The sequence below is a fragment of the Peromyscus maniculatus genome, chromosome 2, assembly GCF_049852395.1.
Source record: "Peromyscus maniculatus bairdii isolate BWxNUB_F1_BW_parent chromosome 2, HU_Pman_BW_mat_3.1, whole genome shotgun sequence".
NCBI classification, from domain to species: Eukaryota; Metazoa; Chordata; class Mammalia; order Rodentia; family Cricetidae; genus Peromyscus; species Peromyscus maniculatus.
This window is the reverse complement of record NC_134853.1, coordinates 171,521,211-171,541,225: the sequence shown is the minus strand read 5'-3', so window position 1 is coordinate 171,541,225 and position 20,015 is coordinate 171,521,211. Positions and strand designations below refer to the sequence as shown.

Below are 20,015 nucleotides of genomic sequence, written 5' to 3'. Positions count from 1 at the left end.
GAACCTGCTAAGCTGAGGCCGGTGGTGCTGCAGGGAGGCACTAAGAATGCCATCAGGAGAGACCGGGGCACCAATCTGTACCCAACCCACCAGCTCCCCGCCCAACAACACACAACAGTCAAGGCTAGCCAGCCACCAAATGCTGCCTCTGTGGAAACCACCTCAGAGCTTTCTCAACCATCACTATGGCTTCCAGGAAACACAGAGACCTCTGGGACCTCATCAGCAAGCCCACTCTGCCAGGCACCAAATGAGTTTCCTGTTGCTACACACAAGACACCAGATTCCCACTCTTGAACACCATACTCCACGAGATTTCTTCTCCTGCTGCCCTTGTAAAAGCCTCAGAGCAGGCACTGGGCTCCAAGTTCTCCAAAGCCTGGCATGCCCAACTGAGACCTCCTGATGCTACACAGGCTCCCAAGTGCCACTTACAAGGCAGTGACATTCCAGCCTCGCCACTGAGCAAGAGGTCAGCTCGGGGTTGGAGGCTTTAGGACCCTCGGAGTTGAGGGACACAGCAGAGAAGACGAGCAGCATCTGATTATGCCCAGGTGTCTTTCAGGCACGGGGGAGTGAGACTCACCCCAGGGACATCTCGAGTCTAGGAGGGCTTGATAGGGAGCACCAGAGGCCCTTGCCTCCCCCTGGGGTGCGAGCGATGAGTCACTTGAGAGCTGAATACACCACAGCCTCTGGTCACATTCCTGAGGGTGCCCAGCTCCAAGCTCTGCGCAGCCATGCAGAGGGAGGCTGGCTCAGAGGCGTCAAATCCGGGCTTCCAGGGTGAACTAGAATAAAAGGATCCTAACACCCATGGCTGCTGGAGTCTGGAGGCCAGAGCCTCTAAGTGACCCTGCTAGCTGGGACCGAGAGCCTTGTGGGTCAAAATGATAGCATCTGCCATACTCACACAGGCCACCCCAAAATGTCCCTAAGCACCTCCCTTCTCACCTGACTCCAGAGTGGCTGACACAGAGGAGGGGGACATGGAACACTTAGTGCAAACAGCGAGGACTGTTCGCCTCCTCCAGTCAAGTGACCTCCCTGCTGTTACAGGATGGAAGGTCTGATTGCTCAGGACACATTTGGGTCCTGTCTCAGCACTAGTGACCACCTGTTGGACCCTTCCAGGTCTGGTTCCCCCTGTGCTCACTGTCTGACATAAACTTTGAAAAAAAGAGGGCTGACAGCAAGTTAAGATGACTTGCTGCTCATCCAGAGGATTTCCTTCCCAGAACCCACATGGGGTTCACAACTGTCTGTAAGTCCAGTTCCAGGGGATCCAACGCCCTCTTCTGGCCTCTGAGGTCACTGCGTGCACATAGTATACACACATACATGCAGACAAAACACCCGTGCACATCAAACAAAAAAATATATAAAAGACCGAGAAAGAAACAAAGGGAGCATGCTAGGGAGGGGCATCCTGACCCCACCCACCCCTGTTCCTGGGGTGCCCACCTGGCCTCTGGTCACCGGTGCTCACGGGGTAGCCGGCCTGGCTCAGGTGGCATGGGTAGCAGTTCCTCCACAGATAGCGGTAGTGAGTGCCGGTGACACTCACCAGGCTGCCCAGGAGCCCAAGGCACCAGAGCACAGCCAGCCCTCCCCAGCCCCGGGATGCCTCCATGCCGGGTCTGTGGAGTGGTGGGTGGCCTGGGCTCAGGGATCTTGTTCAGGGCTCACAGATCAGGGCTCCAGCTCCAGGCTCCAGTGCACACCCAGCCCAGACACAGACAGCCGGATACACTCCAACTCTGAGGCACTAGGGCTGTGCGCCGGCAGGGAGCAGCTCTGGGTCTGGCATGTCCCGCCCCTTTGCCTTTATGGTTTCAGCTTTCCCTCCACCCCTTGCAGGTAAAGGCCAAATCCTCAGACTCCAGGGGGAGCCGCCTCCACTCCTAGCCCCGCCCAACCACCCCCAGGGGGCCATGCTGGTCCCGCCGACAGCACACCCCATGCATTCCTGCTGGCGCACTCACAATCAAACCATGATCCAGAGACACAAACCCACACAAAACCGCAGGCACATACAGACACATGTACACACACAGGCCCACCATATACACACACACATACACACACACACACACACACACACACACACACACACACACACGACATGCACAGACGCACAACTTCAGACTGAGATGAGCACACAAACTGCATAGACATACAGTGTCCTGGCCAACCAGAAGAGAAACCAAAAGCCACCCTGGCAAGGCTGGGAGGCCCTGCTGAGGAGGCTCGGAGGGGAGCGAGGGGAGGCGGGGCAGTGTGAGGCCACAGTACAAAGCAGGAATCCTAGGCATGGGGATGCTACCACCACTTCACTCCCTAAGCCCTGTGTCCCAGTCTATTCCATCCTTCACTGGGCTCCAGGAAATGAGCCCCGAAAGAGTCCCCACATCCCTCAGCATGAGGACAACACTAGAGCGAGGAGTAGACAAGCTAAGAGGGACAGCCCCATGCCCAGGCGTGGGTCCAGGGAGACACACATCCGGGCCCTTAACCAGCTACTCCGTAGCCTCTCTTGCATGGAGAGCCAGGTCTGGGATTCCAGCTTGGGTCGGAGATTCCTTCCTAAGCCTGCACCTTTTCTGACACTCCCTCATTGGCAGACTCCCTCCTTCCCAGGGTCTGAATGAAGTTAAAAAAGAGCTGTGCCCAGCAAGCTGGGACACTTGACAAGATGAGGTGATCAAGGGATCCCTGTTGAGAAGGTCCTCTAGATTTTGGCTGAGACCCTGAACCAGAGTGGGAGGATAGGAGAACTGTCCGTGCCCACTTCCAGGAAGCTCCTCACACAACCCACAAAAGAGGCAGCCCTAACACCTTAACAGCATAATCTGTTCTCCTGGAAGTGACCAGTGTCTCTCTCTGAATACTCCAGATAGACAATGAGCACAAGGTTATGTTAGCCACAGCTGCCAGGAACAAAGAGGGTTCATGCTCCCTGGGCCACCAGACTATAGGTTGGAAAGGTCTATGACTCAGTCTGACCCACTGACCATATATGGCAGAGAAAAGCCCCTGCTGTCCAGTGGCCTTACCTAGTAATCTGGAGACTGGGAGAAGAAGCCTTGCAAGCCCACAATGTCCCTCCCACCTGTTCTGTCCTGTCTGGAATCCAGGGCCCAGCCTGCCCTCTCACCTACCTGCTGGGGCATGACAATGCAGACATGCCTGTCTGGGATCTGCTGGTCTGCCAGGTAAGCCCCCTCTCCTGCCTTCCCGAGTGGCACATCTCAGAGACACCAAGCCCTTGCCTTGGGGTGTTTCCAGAAACCTCCCCAACAAGCATGCTGTGGGCGGGGCTTGGATAGCAGGCAACTCTCATAGTATGGTACTGCTTGGTACTGTTTAACATGTACCTCATTTGCCCATGGAGACTCCAGGGCCCCAACTTCTATAGTCACTGGCTACTGGAAGGTTGGTTGGGGGCTGGCTGAGTCAGACCAGCATGGGATGAGGTAGTAGAGACAGTAGTCATCTCTCATAGAGATACAGGAAAAGATACTCCAACTCAAATCACTCCACCAATGAGAGATGAGTCAGGGCTTCCTCTGCTGGCATTCCTTTGGGCCACAGGCTGGGTCAAGTGGCAAAGTGACACTAACACCTCTTTAGGCAAAACACACTCCAACACCCTCCAAACTCAAGGCCCTAGAAGTAGGAGACCTACTCACTTGTCCTGTTTGGTTTTTGGGGTGGGGTGGGGTGTTGTTTGTTTGTTTTTATTTGGTGTGTGTGTGTGTGTGTGCGCGCGCGCGCGTGCGTGCGTGCGTGCGTGCGTGCGTGCGTGTGTGTGTGAATTTGAAACAAGCTACAGTTATCTGGGAAGATGAGCCTCAACTGAGAAAATGCCTCCATCAGATTGGCCTGTAGATAAGCCTGCAGAGCATTTTCTTGATTAAAGATTTATGTGGAAAGGCTCTGGCCAGCATAGATGGTGCTACTCCTGGACAGATGGTCCTGGGTGATACAAAAAAGCAAACACAGCAAGCCAGCCAGCAACTATTGTGTAGCAGTTTCTTCAAGATTGAAACATTCTATCCTATAGGTAAACTCCTTAAGACAGAAAGTAACAACTCAAAATAGCTTCAGGAAGTCCCTGAAACTGATCAGATTCACTAGGCCCCTCCCTCCCAAGAGTAAACAAGATTGCTGAGAGTCACTCTCAAACAAACCACCTGGAAGAAACAGAGCTGTCAATAAGCTTGAAAGGAGAAACCAGCCGAGCTGCCTGGAGGAGGCTTAGGCCAACTGCGGCACTTGGAAAGGACACTCTCCAACCAGTTGAGCAGCCTGCAAGCTGTGCAGTGTGCTCCAGGTTCCCAGCTTTTGTGATCTGTCACCCTTGCTGGGGTGGGCCTTGGTGATGCAGCTGTCTTTGGTCATTTCTGCTCCTTTAAGCAACCCCTCACCCATATTTCTGTAAGTAACCTCAATAAAATTCATGGGTTTCCAAGTTGGACTTGCCCAGATTTCTGTCATCAAGTGTGTCCTGAGAATTGTAAGCTGAAATAAACCCTTTCCTTGAATATTTGGTCCCCAGGTAGTGGCCATTGGGAGAGGATTGGGTGGTGTAGCCTTCCTGGAAGCTGGTTGTTTAGAGAGGATCTGGCAGTAGAGCCCTCCTGGAAGCTGTGTATCACTGAAGGTGGGTTAAGGGGCTTTAAAAGATTTTGCCACTTCAAGTTAGCTTTCTTGGTTTCCTGTTTATAGATCTAGATGTGTGTGAGCTCTCACCTGCAGCTACAGCACCATGCCTACTTGTCTTTCCCATGCCCATGCCCAGTCCCCAGCCATGACACCTGTCTATGCCTCAGTTTCCCCCTCTACAATAAGGGGTGACAGTGGCAGCACCTCCCTCCTGTGGAGGAAGGGTAGACATGAGTAGGAGGTCAGGCTGTCTGACCACCCCCTGGGGGGCCCTCTAATAATGCCAAAACCCCAAGGCTAAACATTAAGTCAGTGACAGTGTCTAGAGCTGGTCCCTGAAGGACCTGTCCTTCCCTATCAGTCCTAAAGATGTCATGGGAGCCAGCCAGACTGGCCTGAAACAAGTCAAGGGGTTCCAGCACCGGCCCCATCAACCAGCGGCCACATCCACATGCCTGCTGAGCCCAGCCCCCACAATCTGGGACCACTGGTGCCTCCCATTCATACTCCTTCTTCTGCCGACTCCAGCTCTTACCCTAGCCCAAGTGGGGCTATTCATTCCCATGCCCCACATCTGTCCAGCCTGGCCCAAGTGGCAGCCCAGGGACTTGCAAAACCACCCTACTGTCCCCGTCATCTCCCCTCGTTGTCACTAAACATATCCAGACACAGGACTCTGGGTTCTGGATGCTGTTTGGGAAATGCCTTCCCAATACAAACCCGCTGTGGCTCTGCCTGTGGAATGTCTGTGTCAGCAGCAGGGGCCACTCCCACCTCCAGCCAGCCTAGCTCCCTCCCCAAGCAAGCAGCCACTAGTCTCCTCTGTCTTGATTCCCCCCAAATACCACAACGACTCCCCCCAAACACCATTACTTCCTTTAGAGCTAGGAGGCCCCCTGACTCTAGGCATCTCCCAGAGCGACCAAGAGCTAAGAAAGTAGAATGGGACCCCACTGGCTCCTGCTCTGTGAATCTTCCCTTAGCATCATCCTTCGATACCCTCTCCATGAATTCTTTCCTGAAGCTTTACCCTGGTCCAACTTGGATATCAAACTTCTAAGTACATGTTACTGAATCCCAAAGGAATGAGCAGTACCCAGGCTGAGAACAGAGTGGCACTGGATGAGGTATAGCTACACAGAAGCATAATGTTTGAGGGTGTGGGAGCCTATTTAACACTCTTTCCAGGTTCTTAGGAGCTCAGAGATGAGGCTACCTCCCCACCTTGTCCATGTTCCCACCTGGCAATATCCCACAGGGCCAGCCAGCCCTAAGTGGAACTGCTTGTGTAGACCTGGTGAAGGATCAAACAATAACCAAGTCCACAGTAGACAGGGGAGGACATAAAGGAAAAGAGGAAGCAAAGACCTTTAGAGACAGCCCTGAGATCTAAATCTGAGGTCCTAAGCTACCCAATGGTGGGGTGAGGTACATGGCTGAATAAGCAATGATGTCCACGAGCATCTTCACATGCCCATGTGCTGGGCCAGTGTAGGCATGCTCCCAGGGGGACCTTAAGAGAACTGAAGGGAAGGTCTTCCAGGCCCAGCAAAGGGGCAGACACCCATGCAGACAGAACAGGGCGGGCTGCCAGCAGGACAGGGCCATCTCATACCAACTGCATCTCCACTACAGGAGATGGGCCTGAAAGAGGGGAGAAGGGCCAGAAAGAGGCTTGGGGTGCTTACCTTCGTCAACATGACACAACCCAGAATCACTGGGAAGAGTCTCAATGAAGGGGTGTCGGTGGAAACTGGTCTATGGGGACATATGGAAGACTGCCTTCCCTGAGTCAGTCAGAGAAGGAAGACTCAGCCTGGTGTGGGAGGCACCATTTCCTATACAGTGGGGCCTGAACCATGTGAGTGGAGAGAGCTGAGCACAAGCGTGCGTGTGTCGCTTCTCTCTGCTCTTGACTGTGGATGTGTTGGGACCAGTGATCTGAAGCTGCTGCTAGGGCTGAAACCTAGAACTGTGGGCTAAAATAAGCCCTTTCTCCCCAGTCTGCTTTTTCTCTGTGTCACAGCTCTGGCTGCCCTGAAACTCGCTCTGTAGACCAGGCTGACCTCGAACTCACAGAGATCCATCTGCCTCTGCCTCAGGAGTGCTGGGATAATCTGCTTTTTATCAGGGTATTTTGTCAGAGCAACAGATATGAAAACAGAACAGGGCTGGAGCCTGCATGGGAAACAGGAACTCAGCCTCAACCTCCTCCCAGATAGCACATGCACCTGCTGGCTGTTTCTGACCCTTCACCTTCAGAGGAGGTCAGTCTGCAATCTGCAGCCAAATAGAGCTCAACTCACTTCCCTACAGAGCCCAGACTCCACAGCATTCCTTTCAACCCCTCTCCTACTGTGCTGTGTGGAGGTTATTTCAGGAGCAGAGTGTACTAGGGCCCCCGCCTGGCCTCAGAGCACATAGAGTCTGGCTGTGCCTCCTGGAATCATACTGAGCGAGCCTTCTGGTAAACCCATTACCGGTCTCTGCTCCTCACCCAAGCCGAGGAAGAAGAATGGATCCAGCTGCCTTTCCTGCCCGCAGCCATTCCTGGCAGGGCCAGGTGGAAATAAGAGAGGCCCCTATCCTTGCAGATGGAGGGCCTCCTGGGAGAGCAGTTTTGATTCACGGCCTCTAGAAGAGGCCGTATATCCCAGGGATACTGGACCCACCCAAAGCACCTGAGACCGCCATGCCAGATTAATGCCAGTGAGGCACCACAAGGGCCGGACCTAGAGCATTCAGTGACCCCAGAGCATGTGTGCAGAGTGTGTGTGACCCGCTTCTCAGTGGCTGTCTGTTGTTGGTTCTCTCTCCCTATGGTTGTGTGAGACCCAGAACTGTCTGATGGGAAACCTACCAAGGACACATTGGTACCCTAGGGGAGGTCAGCCATCTTCCTGGGGTCCATGGAGAGCGGTAACCACAAAACATGCCCATGGGCCCCTGAGTCTCACACTGCACTCAGCAGAGAAGGTACAAATTGGCACTAGTGACTAGGGAAGCTTCCTGGGGGAGGTAGGCCTGACCTGGCCTTTAGAAGTGACATTTTGAGGAATACAAGATTAGCTTGTCAGATCATATGAGCAGGTAGGTGCAAAGTTGCAAGACAGTGAGGAAGAAGAGGCCTGGCTACCAGTCAGTGAAGTTGGGAGACCCGGACGAAGTGTCAGGGTCTGAAGTGGGGGTAATGAAATGTAGAGGAGTGTGTGTGTGTGTGTGTGTGTGTGTGTGTGTGTGTGTGTGTGTGTGACTTCTCAGGATGCCTTGGGGAAGAGACGGAGTGAGGCAGGGAAAGTATCTCATGAGACCCTGTGTGGCGGGTGCAGCCATCATTCGAACCAAATGCTCTGGGAGAAACAACAGCTGGAAGACATGGCTGCACAGGAACAAGGGGTCAGAGGCCATGGGACAAGCAGAGACAGAGAACAGGGCCACCAGTCACTGTTCTACTCAGGAGGAGACCTAGACCACTAGGGAGCAAAGCCAGGGGGACCCAAGAGAAGGGATGCCTGGAGCTTCCCTTTCCCCACCCCGGAAGACCCCTAGTCCAGTGCAAAAGCTTCCAGAACCAGGGCAAGATCTTGCCTGCATCATCTGATGGTCATTTTCTCAACCCAGAGACTACTTATCCTCCCCTGGGATACCAGCCATGATTCCTAGAACACTTTGGAGCCCACCATTCTACTGTATTTCCTTTCCTATGCTGTTTGAGAATGCAGCTTCTTTTAATTTTTGTTTTGTTTTTCGAGACAGGGTTTCTCTGTGTAGTTTTGGTGCCTGTCCTGGATCTCACTCTGTAGACCAGGCTGGCCTGGAACTCATAGAGATCTGCCTGGCTCTGTCTTCCAAGTGCTGGGATTAAAGGCGTGCGCCACCACCGCCCAGCTTAATTTTTTTTTTTTTTTGAGGCAGTCTCTACTGCCCCAAGCTGGCCTCAAAAGTAGAGGAGGGTGACCTTAAACAACTTCTGGTCCTCCTGCATCCCCTCCCAAGGTTAAGATAGTAGGTTTAAGCCATCATGAAATTTGTGCAGTCCTGGGGATTGCACCCAAGGCTTTGTGTATGTTAAGAAAGTGCCTAACACAGCCCCAGGCCATGGACTGAGGGACTCTGAGTCATGCTGTCTTAGGTCAGCACTCAGAGACTCAAACCTAGGCCTTCAAACCTAGCTGACTCTTATGTCTAGCTCTTCCCTGCAGGTCTGCCTGAGCCCACAGTACTTCTGACAAGAAGAGTGCTAGACCAGAGTCTAGACCTGCCTATCCTGGGGTGTCCTCCGGAGAACTGCCCCAGTGCTCTTGACTTTGGGAAGGTGGGACAAACCTCTGTACAGTTGTCATTGAGCTGGCAATGCATTGACCTTGAAGGCTATTACTTTCCTGCCTTGGCCTCAACCAAGAGTCTACCTGCCAGTTTGCTCACTAGAGGAATAAGCGTGAGCCAGCAATGGGAAATGAGAGCTTTCAACTCTCAACACCTCTGATGGAGGAAGGCCTTGGCCACGGATGTCTCTGGAAATCCTGCCACTGGCAGGAAGGATCACAGTTGTAGTTGGGTTTCCCTGCCATATCCAGAGGACACTGGACTGGGAAAGCCTCAGTTCTGGCCCTGGCAGAAAGAAGGCTATGACTCTGTGGCCAAAGGGCCAGGTTCTTGCTAACCCGAGGGCCCACAGGTGTGTGGCCACATTCCCCAGCCTCAAACTCTGTCTGTGGAGCAGGCCACTCTTGCTGTTGTAAGTGCCTCATTCGGTTCATGATCAACAGCAGGAATGGACTGAACAGAGAATTACACAGTGAGCCAGGACAGAAGCTAGCAGAACTGGATCTGGTGAGGCCTCTTCCTCACAGGTGGCACTTGGGTCTTCCTTGGAGGATGGATGGAGCGACAGGCTCCCTTTAAGCTTTCTTGCATCCACCTCCCTTCATGCTGCCATGCTGCAGATTAAACTGAACATCCAAGTTCACAGAGGACATCGGTAGACAAACGCAAGCTATGTGCTGGGCACAGAGGACATCGGCAGACACAAACGCCAGCTATGTGCCAGGTATTGCTGGCCAGAGAAACAGGGATTGAACACAACACACCTCTCCCATGTCCCAAAGGCCCTGGGAGAATGGAAGGGTTCCAGAGGGAGCAGGAGCCAGGCAAGCGGCTGAGCACAGGACCCTGTGGGTCTCCTCAGGCTGCTCTGAACTTCACCAACCAGCTCTGGGCTCACCATCCCTGCTTGGGAGTCTGCAGCCACTACTGCTCCTCTGTCTTCTAGTCAGCGCTTTAACAGTGTGTGAAGCTTGGGAGGCCTTTCCTGTATGTCTGCCTGTGGTTGATATATTGTGCACCCCAATAAACTTATCTGGGGGTCAGAGAACAGAAAGCCACTATATTAAAGATAGAGGTTAGGCAGTGGTAGCACACGCCTTTAATCCTAGCATTCCGGAGGCAGAGATCCATCTGGATCTCTGTGAGTTCAAAGCCATACTGGAAACAGCCAGGCATGGTGACACATGCCTTTAATTCCAGAAAGTGATGACAGGAAGCAGAAAGGCATAAGGCATGAGGACCAGGAACTAGAGGCTTTTAAAAGCTTTTAGGCTTTTTAGCAGCAGTTCAGCTGAGAAGTTGGCGAGGTGAGGTTAGCTGTGGTTTGTTCTGTTTCTCTGATCTTTCAGCATTCACCCCAATACCTGGCTCCGGGTTTGTTTTTTATTAATAAGATCTTTTAGGATTCGTGTTACATCTGTCTCCTTGTAGAGATTTCTCCTTGGGGACAATGACATAGTGTCCACAAAGGACTAGAGACCACGGGCTTCTCGGGAACATTCCATAACAATCCCAACTCTACCTTTAAATCCCTACAGCTGAGGGAAAGAGAGGGGCCTAGGTCAGCACACCAAGCCTCCCCCAGGAGAGCTGTCCATCTCCCCAGAGAAAGCAGTGACCCAGCGCCGCCCCACGTGGTACCTGTGAGTGCCAAGAGCACAGTGGAGTGTTTCAGCCACTGTTCTTCCTGTCCACTGAGGCCAGGCTCCCCCCTAAGGAGTACAAAATCCACAGGCACTGAAGACTTTGGGGAGACTCCATAGGAAAGCTGCTTCCCAGGATCCAGACTCTGCACAGCAAGGGGGCCAGAGAAGGAGCAAGGAGGTGCAGACATACAGCCACCCCAGGTGTCGGGCATGAGAACGGGGGTCTAAAGTAGCAGCACCGCCTCCCCCGTGGACCAGTACAGCTGGCCTGGGTCAGCCGCTGTCAGCCTTTCCTAATCAGAACTGCAATTCACTTCCCACGTTCCTTCCTCTCCCTAGGGACAGAGAGGACCTGGCGGACCTCTCAGGCAACATTAGTGGGTGTGACAGAAATGGAACTGGAGTCACTGTGACAGCTGAGAGCGGGTGAGATAGGCTTCTTGGGAACCCTGGTTTGGGGGAGCCTCCTTGGGGAGGATGACGTAGTGTCCATGAAGCCCACAGGCTTCTCAGGAACATTCCATGGTGATCCCATCTCTACTCTTAAACTCCTACAGCTGAGGGGAAGAGAAGGGCCTGGGTCAGCACACCAAGCCTCCCCCAGAAGAGCTGTCCATCTCCCCAGAGAAAGCCCTGTCCAGCTCCGTCCTGAGCACCAGTGGTCATCCCCTTTCCCAGTCTCCTTCACCACCAGGCAGGATTGGTTTCAGCTGGGGCATCTCTTGCAAAGCTGCACCCTGCATAGGAGGGCAGACCTGCAGACCTGAATTGAAAAGGGCTCCCAAGCTTCCCCCCACCATGGGAAGCCCTGGCCACCCACCTGGCAACACTAACTTCTCAGAACAAGACAGAATAATTCTCCTTGGTACAATATTAGAAGAGCCTCCAGGCCATGCATTCAGTGTAATGTAAGGACTGGACCCATCTTACTGATGAGAATATTTAAGAAATGAACTCTAAGCCAGAGGGCAGCCAAAGCAGGAACAAGGTAAGGGAAGCTGTGGCCTTGGAGCTTGCTGGAACTTGCCAGGAACCCCAGGCATGATGTGGGACCTGCCCCCATCAGGACCTAGGGAAGGCGAAGGCAGAGGAAGGTGCTGGCCCAGGACACAGGCTGGTCATCCATAAGCAACAGAACATCTCCATCCATGATCTGCCTTGAGAGCTGGCCTGGCAGTCTGCTAGAAGGATGCCAGCCTGTCTCAGCCTCTAAGCACTTCCCCTCAATCCTCTAATGGCGTAAGAGCGGAGAGTCCTATTTGTCCTGTTTTACTGCTCGGACACACCTTAGTCGGGGCCTAAGTCCAGGCTCCACCCTCACGACACCAAAGGCGAGCCCTGGAACGGCTTTGCCACAGACACTTGGTGGCAGTGGAGATGAGTTCAGGGCCCTGCAGTGTGCAGGAGGGAGCTTGGTTGAGGATGAGAAAGACGGTTCAGCCAGTGTTTGCCACCTTAGCATGGAGGCCTGGTGTGGTGCCATGCACCTGTAGTCCCAGATCCGGAAAGGGGGAGACCTGGAGGCTTCTGGGGCTCACCGGCTGCTGGCCTACTTGGTGAGTTCTAGACCAAGGAATACCACAGGATGTTCTCTTTCTCTCTCTCTCTCTCTCTCTCTCTCTCTCTCTCTCTCTCTCTCTCTCTCTCTCTCACACACACACACACACACACACACACACACACACAAACATGCATACACACACTAAATAAATAACAAAATGAGTATCACCGAAGAGCCTGATAGGTCTATCATACATGGGCCTGGGCCTACCTATTCAGGACTAGTCCAGAGCAGAGACCATATCCCACCCAGCATGGCAGAAGCAGTGGCTGGTGTCGCTCTGGCCACCCAGTCCAGCTGAGTGGACTCGGCCCTGTCCCAAAACATGATGTACACCCAGCCTGGACCAGGTCTCAGGGCCGGGGCCAAGACACCTCCAGCCAGACTCCCATGCCAGTACTCAGTTTTACAGTGACTATTCATCACTCACAGCGGTTTCTGGGCTCACCCCACCATCAACTCTGCACACACCTCCCCACGTGAGCAAGCAAGGCCGTCCTTCCCTCCTGGGATGTCTTCATTTCCTACAGCCTGTGCTCACACATGCAGGCAGCCTGTGCTCACACATGCAGGCAGCCTGTACCTCACTAGCTCTGCTGCCTCATTTATTTGCCAGAGGAGGCTGGGCTGGCAGAGAACACAGAAAACACAGCAGGCTCCTGGCTCTCAGCAGAGGCCCCTTGGCCATGAGGTGACTTAGAACTCTAATCATCCCAAGCTCGCAGCGCTGGGGCATGAACCCCATGGGGTGGGGTGGGGGGGCTGGGGCCAGGGAAGAGGCAGGAAGGAGAGAGAAGGCCAGTGTTGCTGGAATGCAAGGTCTGAGGCCAATCCATCCTCTGCCTAAGACTCGGTCATCTGGTCATGTCCCTGCCTCTACCCACCTCTGCCAGAGGCAAGGACCTGGTCTACCCTTAGGGACTCCAGAGACTCCAGTGTCTCAGAAAGGAACAGAAGCAAGCTTGGAGCCACAGTCCTGCATTCCCAGATACTCAGGAGGCTGAGGCAGGAAGATCTCAAGTTCTAGGCCTGCCTGGGCCACAGAGTGAGATTCCAGGAGAGCCCGGGTGTTTTAGTCAGACCCTGTCTCAAAGAGGGCTGAGGGCACAGCTTGGAGGGCTTGCCTAGCACAAGCAAGGCCCAAGTTCAGCAGCACCCATGGATGCCAGCTTTGGCCTTGGGTCGTCGCCTTCTGCCCTCTTTCCACCTCATACCTGGGGCACGTAAGTGGAGGCTGGCCTGGTTGGCTTGTTGGCACTGTGCTCGGCTCCCAAACACCATGTCCCACTCGGATGGCCATCAACACAGCACACCAGCTCCAGGGCACACACTACAAACTCCAGCTTCTGGGAGGAAGATGATGGGAAGCAACCCCTAATGCACACCCAAGAGCATCCCTCTCCCAGACAGGACAGATATAAATGGGCTGAGAAGGTAGCAATCCTTTCTCTGGGGCTCTGTAGGTCTTTAGGAGTCATCCTTTCCCATGCCTTAATACATACTGCTTGGAATTCCTCTGTAGAGCTTCCAACCCACTCTCCTAGGCCATAAGAAATATAGGGTCAGCAGAGCCAAGGTCTGTCTGACCCACTGCATCACCCCAAAGCAACTCACCAAATGGAGCAGGTACACTAGACAGAGAGAACCCTGGGTGGCGAGAAGCACCCGCCTACCCCAAGCACCATTTCATCCTGACACTGAGTTCTTTGGCTCACAATCTGATATCCATGTGAAGGACTTCTGGGGTGTCTTCATGGCTATGATAAGCCCTCCCTGCAGGCTCAGGAGGGACCCTATGCCTGGCACGTCACTGCCTGGCCCTAGAGACAGTGGGCTCTGGGTATCTACCTTTATATAAGAGCTGCCAGACAGGTATAGACATCAGCAGGAGTGACTGCTAGGTCAGGCCAGGCACTGGTCAGCCCTACAGATAACTGCCATACACCATACACTCCAGGAGTCAGACCAGAGGAATGCTGGGAATCTTCACTGCTCAGCAGAGCCCTTGACCTGGCTTTCTGTGCGGCACTCAAGAGTAGGGATTTCCAGACTCCCAATCAGGTAAGGTCAGGCTCTGGGGACAGTGGACAGCCACCTCAGGCCAGCCCCATCTAGGAAGCCATGGGGCTAGGGAGTCTGTTTTGTTTTTGTTAGTTTGTTTTGTTTTTCGAGACAGGGTTTCTCTGTGTAGTTTTGGTGCCTGTCCTGGAACTCACTGTGTAGCCCAGGCTGGCTTCAAACTCACAGAGATGCGCCTGCCTCTGCCTCCCGAGTGCTGGGATTAAAGGCGTGCGCCGCCAATGCCTGGCTGGGCTAGGGAGTCTGATTTCATCAGGAAAGGGAGCTGCGGGGCAGGTGGCACGTGGGGAGGGTATAACCAACACTTGACTAGATGAACCGGCTCACGGCAAAGCCGTCCAGGGCCAGGTCTGTGCCAAGTCTTTCAGTTTGCCCCTTAAACCAGCTTAGCGCTCACTCCCTCCTTCAGAGGGAGGCACCTCAGCTTACGGTGATGAAGAGTCTATCCAGGCTCTGTGACTGATGGGGACCAGTCAATCTCCCTAGGACACATCTATAGGTCACAGTGGGGGACTCTGGCCCACTGACGGTCTCGTGCATTTACTCATAGCCATGCCACAGAGACACAAGAACAGGGGCGGGAGCAAGCTGCTCCCTCAAATTGACTTACTAAGCCAGCTCAAATCACGAGCCCTCTCTAATGCCAACCCAAGCCCCAAATCTCTGCTGGCAAGAAGTTGTGGATGGGGCCCAAGTGGACTGGCAAGCAGGTCTCAGCTCTGCAGGCGTCATCAGGGATTGGCTGCCCAGGCATGGGGACACAGACACAATCCCTAACCCTGATCTGCACTGCCCTCCTGAGACACCGAACCTTTTTCCCCAAACCCATACTCACTTCCCTTTAGGCTACACACATGGAGGTACAGGCTTAGGGCTGCCCACAGCTGGGACATGACCCTAGGTCACAGCAACATTTCTCCACCTCCAACCTCCTGCTGGCCTAAGAACAAGTTAGAAAGGAGACATGGGAATCCACTCTTCCAGAGTGTCTCATGCAGAGCAGACACCCCCGCCTCAGTGCTTCTCTCAACCCCAAGTCCAGCAGGCTAGGCCCCCACTTGTGGGCAGATGGTTCACAGATGGGTAGCTGGATGGCTGGGGACAGTGTGACACTTAACTGAGGACATTCTGGGGCACGAGACGAAAGTGACCGTCTGATAGAGGGAGCAGACAGGCTGCTGACCCAGGCCCAGAACCCTGGCCACCAAGGGCCCCAACACTCCAGCAGGCTCAGCTCTTCAAACCAGCCCTGGGTTCAGACGTCAGGGCAGCCAGAGAATGAGGGGCTGGGGACAGCAGGGCCTCCTCCATCCTCCCCCCCCCTCCCCGTTCCCTGTGTCTCCCCAGGATCGCCTTCTGTCTGGTCTTGATTTTGCTGACAGCCTGCCAGCAATGTTGGGGCGGAGTTAAAGGGGCCGGTTCAGAGCTGGCAAGTTGCTTCCAGCCCCAGGCCTCTGCCAGTCCTTGACAGGCGAGGTTCCTATCCGTGTCGCCCGGCATCCACAGGGATGTGGGCCCTTCCCCCATCGGGACTTTAGCACCTAGTACTAGCTTGGGCTTGCCCCTGGCTCCCACCACCGACTCCCCCACCTCTCCTCCCCAGGGCAGAGCAACAGACAGGTCCTACCTTGGCAGGCTTTGCCATCCCCCTGCAGCTGGTAGCCAGGTGGGCAGCGGCAGTAAAAGCCTCCCACAGTGTTGCAGCATGGGCCTTCACAGCCCCCATTGGCACTGGCACACTCATCTACATCTGTGGCGAGAAAAGCAGATAAACATTTGGCCATGGAAACGCAGTCCCCAAGGGATGGGGGATATTAGCTAACAGGACAGGCCCCAAAGAGGGACCCAATGAACAGGCCCAGAGCCATGCTGCCATCCCCTCTCCTAGCATCCGGTGTAACGGGTCTAAAGGACACTACCTGAGCAGCGACAACCAATGGTGTTAGCCCCAGAGCGTCCTGTGTGCTATGGTGATGACCTGTGCAGCATCGGGCTTTCCAAGAAACCAGCCTCCCTCTGCTCTGAAGCTAGCGGACCCCACATGATCCCTCTTCACAGCTGCCAGGACCTTGCCAATGGAATCAACACCCTAGTCCCACCATGACAGCTCTGGTCTCCCTTTATGCTCTTACGATCAGGTGGGGCTGTGTCAGGCTAGGGAAGGCAATGAGCCGGGTCCTGAGCCCACGGCTCCCTTTCCTCCACCAGCTCTTAGGGGTGCAGAGCATGGGTGGCTACTTGAGTAGGCATACGGCCAGTGAGGTGGGGGACTCCTGCCTGGGTCCAGCCTTACACAGGAACAATGGCGCTTCAGCCCATCTGGTGAGTCCTGGGCCGAAGGGGCCAGGGTTCCGAGGGAGGCTCAGGGGTGTTAGAACAGTTCACGAATGTGTAGACCATCATGTGTTGAGTCAGTATGTGGTGCCTCTGTCTACTGCCTGGTCAGACTGCCTCCAGTGGAGTCCAGGGAGGCTCCTCCAGTGTCCCCAACCACTACTCTCCAAGCGCTGAGCTCTCCCCTGTAATTTCGAGGCAGGCTCAGGGCGAGGGATACCCCAACACATCATAGGCACACATGGCTAAGCCTTTATTCTACCTGCCGTATGCTATTGCTGGAAGGGAAGCCATACCCTTCCCAACTGTGCACAGGTAGTAGACAGAACCAGGTGCCAGCACTCTCAGGCCTGAGCTGGCCCAAAGCTTGCCCAGGGGCCCTAGTATCTCTATAGGAGGGCCCCTAGAAGAACCTCCCGAAGCTAAGCCAAGGACCTCAGAGATACCCACAGGCCCATGAGAACAGTGGTGGCCAAAGGACACTGGCCAGCTGCCTCTGGAGTCTTGGAATGCAGCCACCAGCCCTGTAAAGTCTACAGTGGGAATTTCCTAGGAATTCCTGGGGAGTTACACAGTCTCAGCAGAGGTCATGGCTGGGGTGCCTAGGGTCCCCTGTCTGCTGGCCTGAGGAGACAGCACCAAAGCCAGGCTGGCGGGACAGGATATGAGGCACAATACAGCTTCTAGGCTTGTCCTGTCATTCAGACCACTGTGTGGGAAGCTGGAGAGGAGGCCGGTGGGGACCTGCAGGTCAGGGTCACAGACCAAGGTCCTCTCACAGTACTGTATGGGCCCTGGGTCCGGGCTAGGGAACCTTACAAGACCATACCTTGGCCAAGCGGACACCAGAGTAAGAATGTCCCCTGCAGCTCAGAGCCTCAGGGGCTCTGCATGTCTACAGGAAAAGCCCTGAGCTTGGCACACAGTGGGGGTCACAGTGCCTGGCACCCAGGACAGACACTGCTGCCCTGTCACCATAGCAGCTGCTAGGGGGCCCTATCCTGAGCAGCCCTGAGTAGCTCCCTGCAGTCCTGGGCTAGCCTGAGCCCTGCTCTGGGTCCCCACAGCCCTTATCACCTGCACTGGGGGAGGGGGGTCATCTACAACTGGACATGTAATCCTCAGGAACCCATCTCAGGGTTCCTGTCTCCAGCCCAGGCCCACAGGGGCTATGGGAAAGAGCAAATGCCACGTAAATTCCACACACAAGAGCTCCAGGACAGAAGTAAGAGCACTCACCCCTATTCTCCCTCCCAGGCTGTAACAATCGCCACAACCAGGAACCAGGAGAGCAGGGCAGAGTGGGCAGGTTCCCCAGCTGAGTACCCTTCTATGTACATAACCATCTGGGCAGTGATGGAGACATTTCAGGGGTGGTGATGGCTAAGGAAGGTCCCTGTGCTACATTTCAAGTTTTTAGTAAACGGTTCAGTAGAGACCCCCCCCCATTACTCTTGTGTAAATTGCCCCCTTGAGGTCTGCCCTGCCCTCCACAGCACTTGTGAATATGTCCCGTTTATCACCTGTTCCTGGGAGTGATGGCCTGCAAAGACAGGATTTCCATGCTTTGGGTAGGAGCTTTCATGAAGCCCTCTCAATGTAGCAGGGAGGCTGTGACATTGGCGTGCACACACATTTGAAGCAAGAACCCTCATAGCTGACTCCACTGGAGGCAGACCTAGAGCCTAGCACAGAGGTCCACCAAGTAGCTGCCCTTGCAGTCTTGGCTGGCATCATCCCTGATGTTTTGATTCTGGTTGCTGAGGATTGTCATGTCAAGACAATGTATGCAACCCTCATGTGCCTTTGGGGGAAAAAACACCTTAGACCTTAGCCCCCTTGAGTCCACTCATGGCTCACTAGGATGTCCCTATAGTTCACAAGGATATCCCCCCAATGACAGCGTGCTAAGACACCTCCACAGTGCACTAGAACAACCCACTGGGATGTCCCGGCAATGGTTCATGAGGACACCCTCAGGAAATAACTCCATATCCCTCTTTGCAATGCTCTGCCTTCCTCACGTCAATGTCACTCCTTGGAGCAGCCCCCTATGGGTTCCCAGGTTGTGAGAAGTGAAGGGAGCCGGTCCCAGGGGTCACACACTGTGCCACCACACTATTTGCATGAGACAAGTCACAATATAGAAAGCAGATGACAAGCTGGTGCTGTGAACCACCACTGATGACGGGGCTCTCCACCAAGGAGACAAAAGCGCTGTAGGACCAGGTGCCACTGAAGCCTGAGCACCAAGGGTTGATCTTCATAATGTGAAGCTCACCTCATTTTAAATAGAAGAGGAAATGATCTTCACATGAGGCGTGCCCCACTGCTTCGGCGGTTTGGATGCAAGGGAAAGTCGGGCCTGGGTCCCTCTGCAGCTCAGGCCCCAGTACAGACTCCACATGAATAAGCACTAAGCCACTAAGACACCTTGGCATCTTGATGCTCAACCTGAAAAGGCTGACACATCCTCACCTGCCCATCCATCAACACAGGATGCTAGAGGGTACGTTGGTGGGGTTCTCAGATTGGCTGCCAGGACCTCAGGTGTGGCATGGATGTGAAAGTGGGCAGCAGCGTCACACACAGCATCTCCACCGAGCAGAGCCAAGGCTGTGGCAGGCACCCCACAGATTCAGTCCTGTCAGACCTGGGCACAGACCCTAATATGGTGAGATGCCATGGGGCTTCTATAGGGGCCCACTGCAGAGGACAAAGCCTAGTTCTAGGAAGCACAGACAAACAGCCAAGGCCAGTGCAGACCCCAGGGGACAGACGGCATGCTTGGCCCACTCGGCAGTCATTAATCATCTAGGATGAAAGTTGCTGGGAGTGTCAGGGCCATAAGGAGGCCAGCAGGAGGTGTGATGTGTGGAGAACTCCCCTCCCCCTGGAGAAGCAATTCTAACAAAACACTAAGAACAGTACAAGGCCAGGCCCTGAGCTGGTCCACGTCTACATGTCCCTCAGGCCCCAACAGCAGCTGTCTGATAGATGGACCTCCGGTAAGTCAGTTTGGAATCCTCTCCCAGGGATGCATGTCCCCAGGATGCCCAGCCTTCCTCTCTTCCTGTCAAAGCTGGCTTCAACATATCATTCCAGCCCTGAGGGTCCTTCAGCAAACAGCCCACCAAGGACAAGACACTGCAGCCTCTCCTTCCCCACACATGCCCTGACTCCACAGGGTGAAGGCAACTTTACACAACGTCCTGTACAGGAGCCCATCAGGGGAGATGGATGGGGGCAGAGGCCAGAAACTGGGGAGAAGCAGGGGAGGCTGTAGCTCTCACACACAGGAGAAGCAGCTGTATGGAGACAGTCTCTGCCCAGGGTCATTGTCTGGTACTTAAAAGATTTATCCCCCTCCCGGACTCCACACGAGATGTGGATCCCAAGAG

The 20,015-nt window shown here is 54.4% G+C and overlaps 1 protein-coding gene across 4 annotated transcripts in view; it reads right to left on the bottom strand.

Annotated features, from left to right (window-relative positions):
• Megf6 (multiple EGF like domains 6) overlaps positions 1-20,015 on the bottom strand; it is a 101,539-nt gene that overhangs the window by 35,502 nt on the left and 46,022 nt on the right. For 2 of the 4 annotated variants that reach the window (XR_013049513.1, XM_076565792.1), the window contains exon 4: positions 15,908-16,030. The exons of 1 other annotated variant lie outside the window; for it this stretch is intronic. Coding sequence is in view for 2 of the 3 variants with exons in the window: in XM_076565792.1 (XP_076421907.1) it covers positions 15,908-16,030 (123 nt within the window). In the remaining variant the exon portion in view is untranslated. Of the gene's footprint in view, positions 1-1,464; positions 1,775-15,907; positions 16,031-20,015 lie in introns of those variants that run through there. One more of the 4 variants, XM_076565794.1, reaches the window with a different exon arrangement.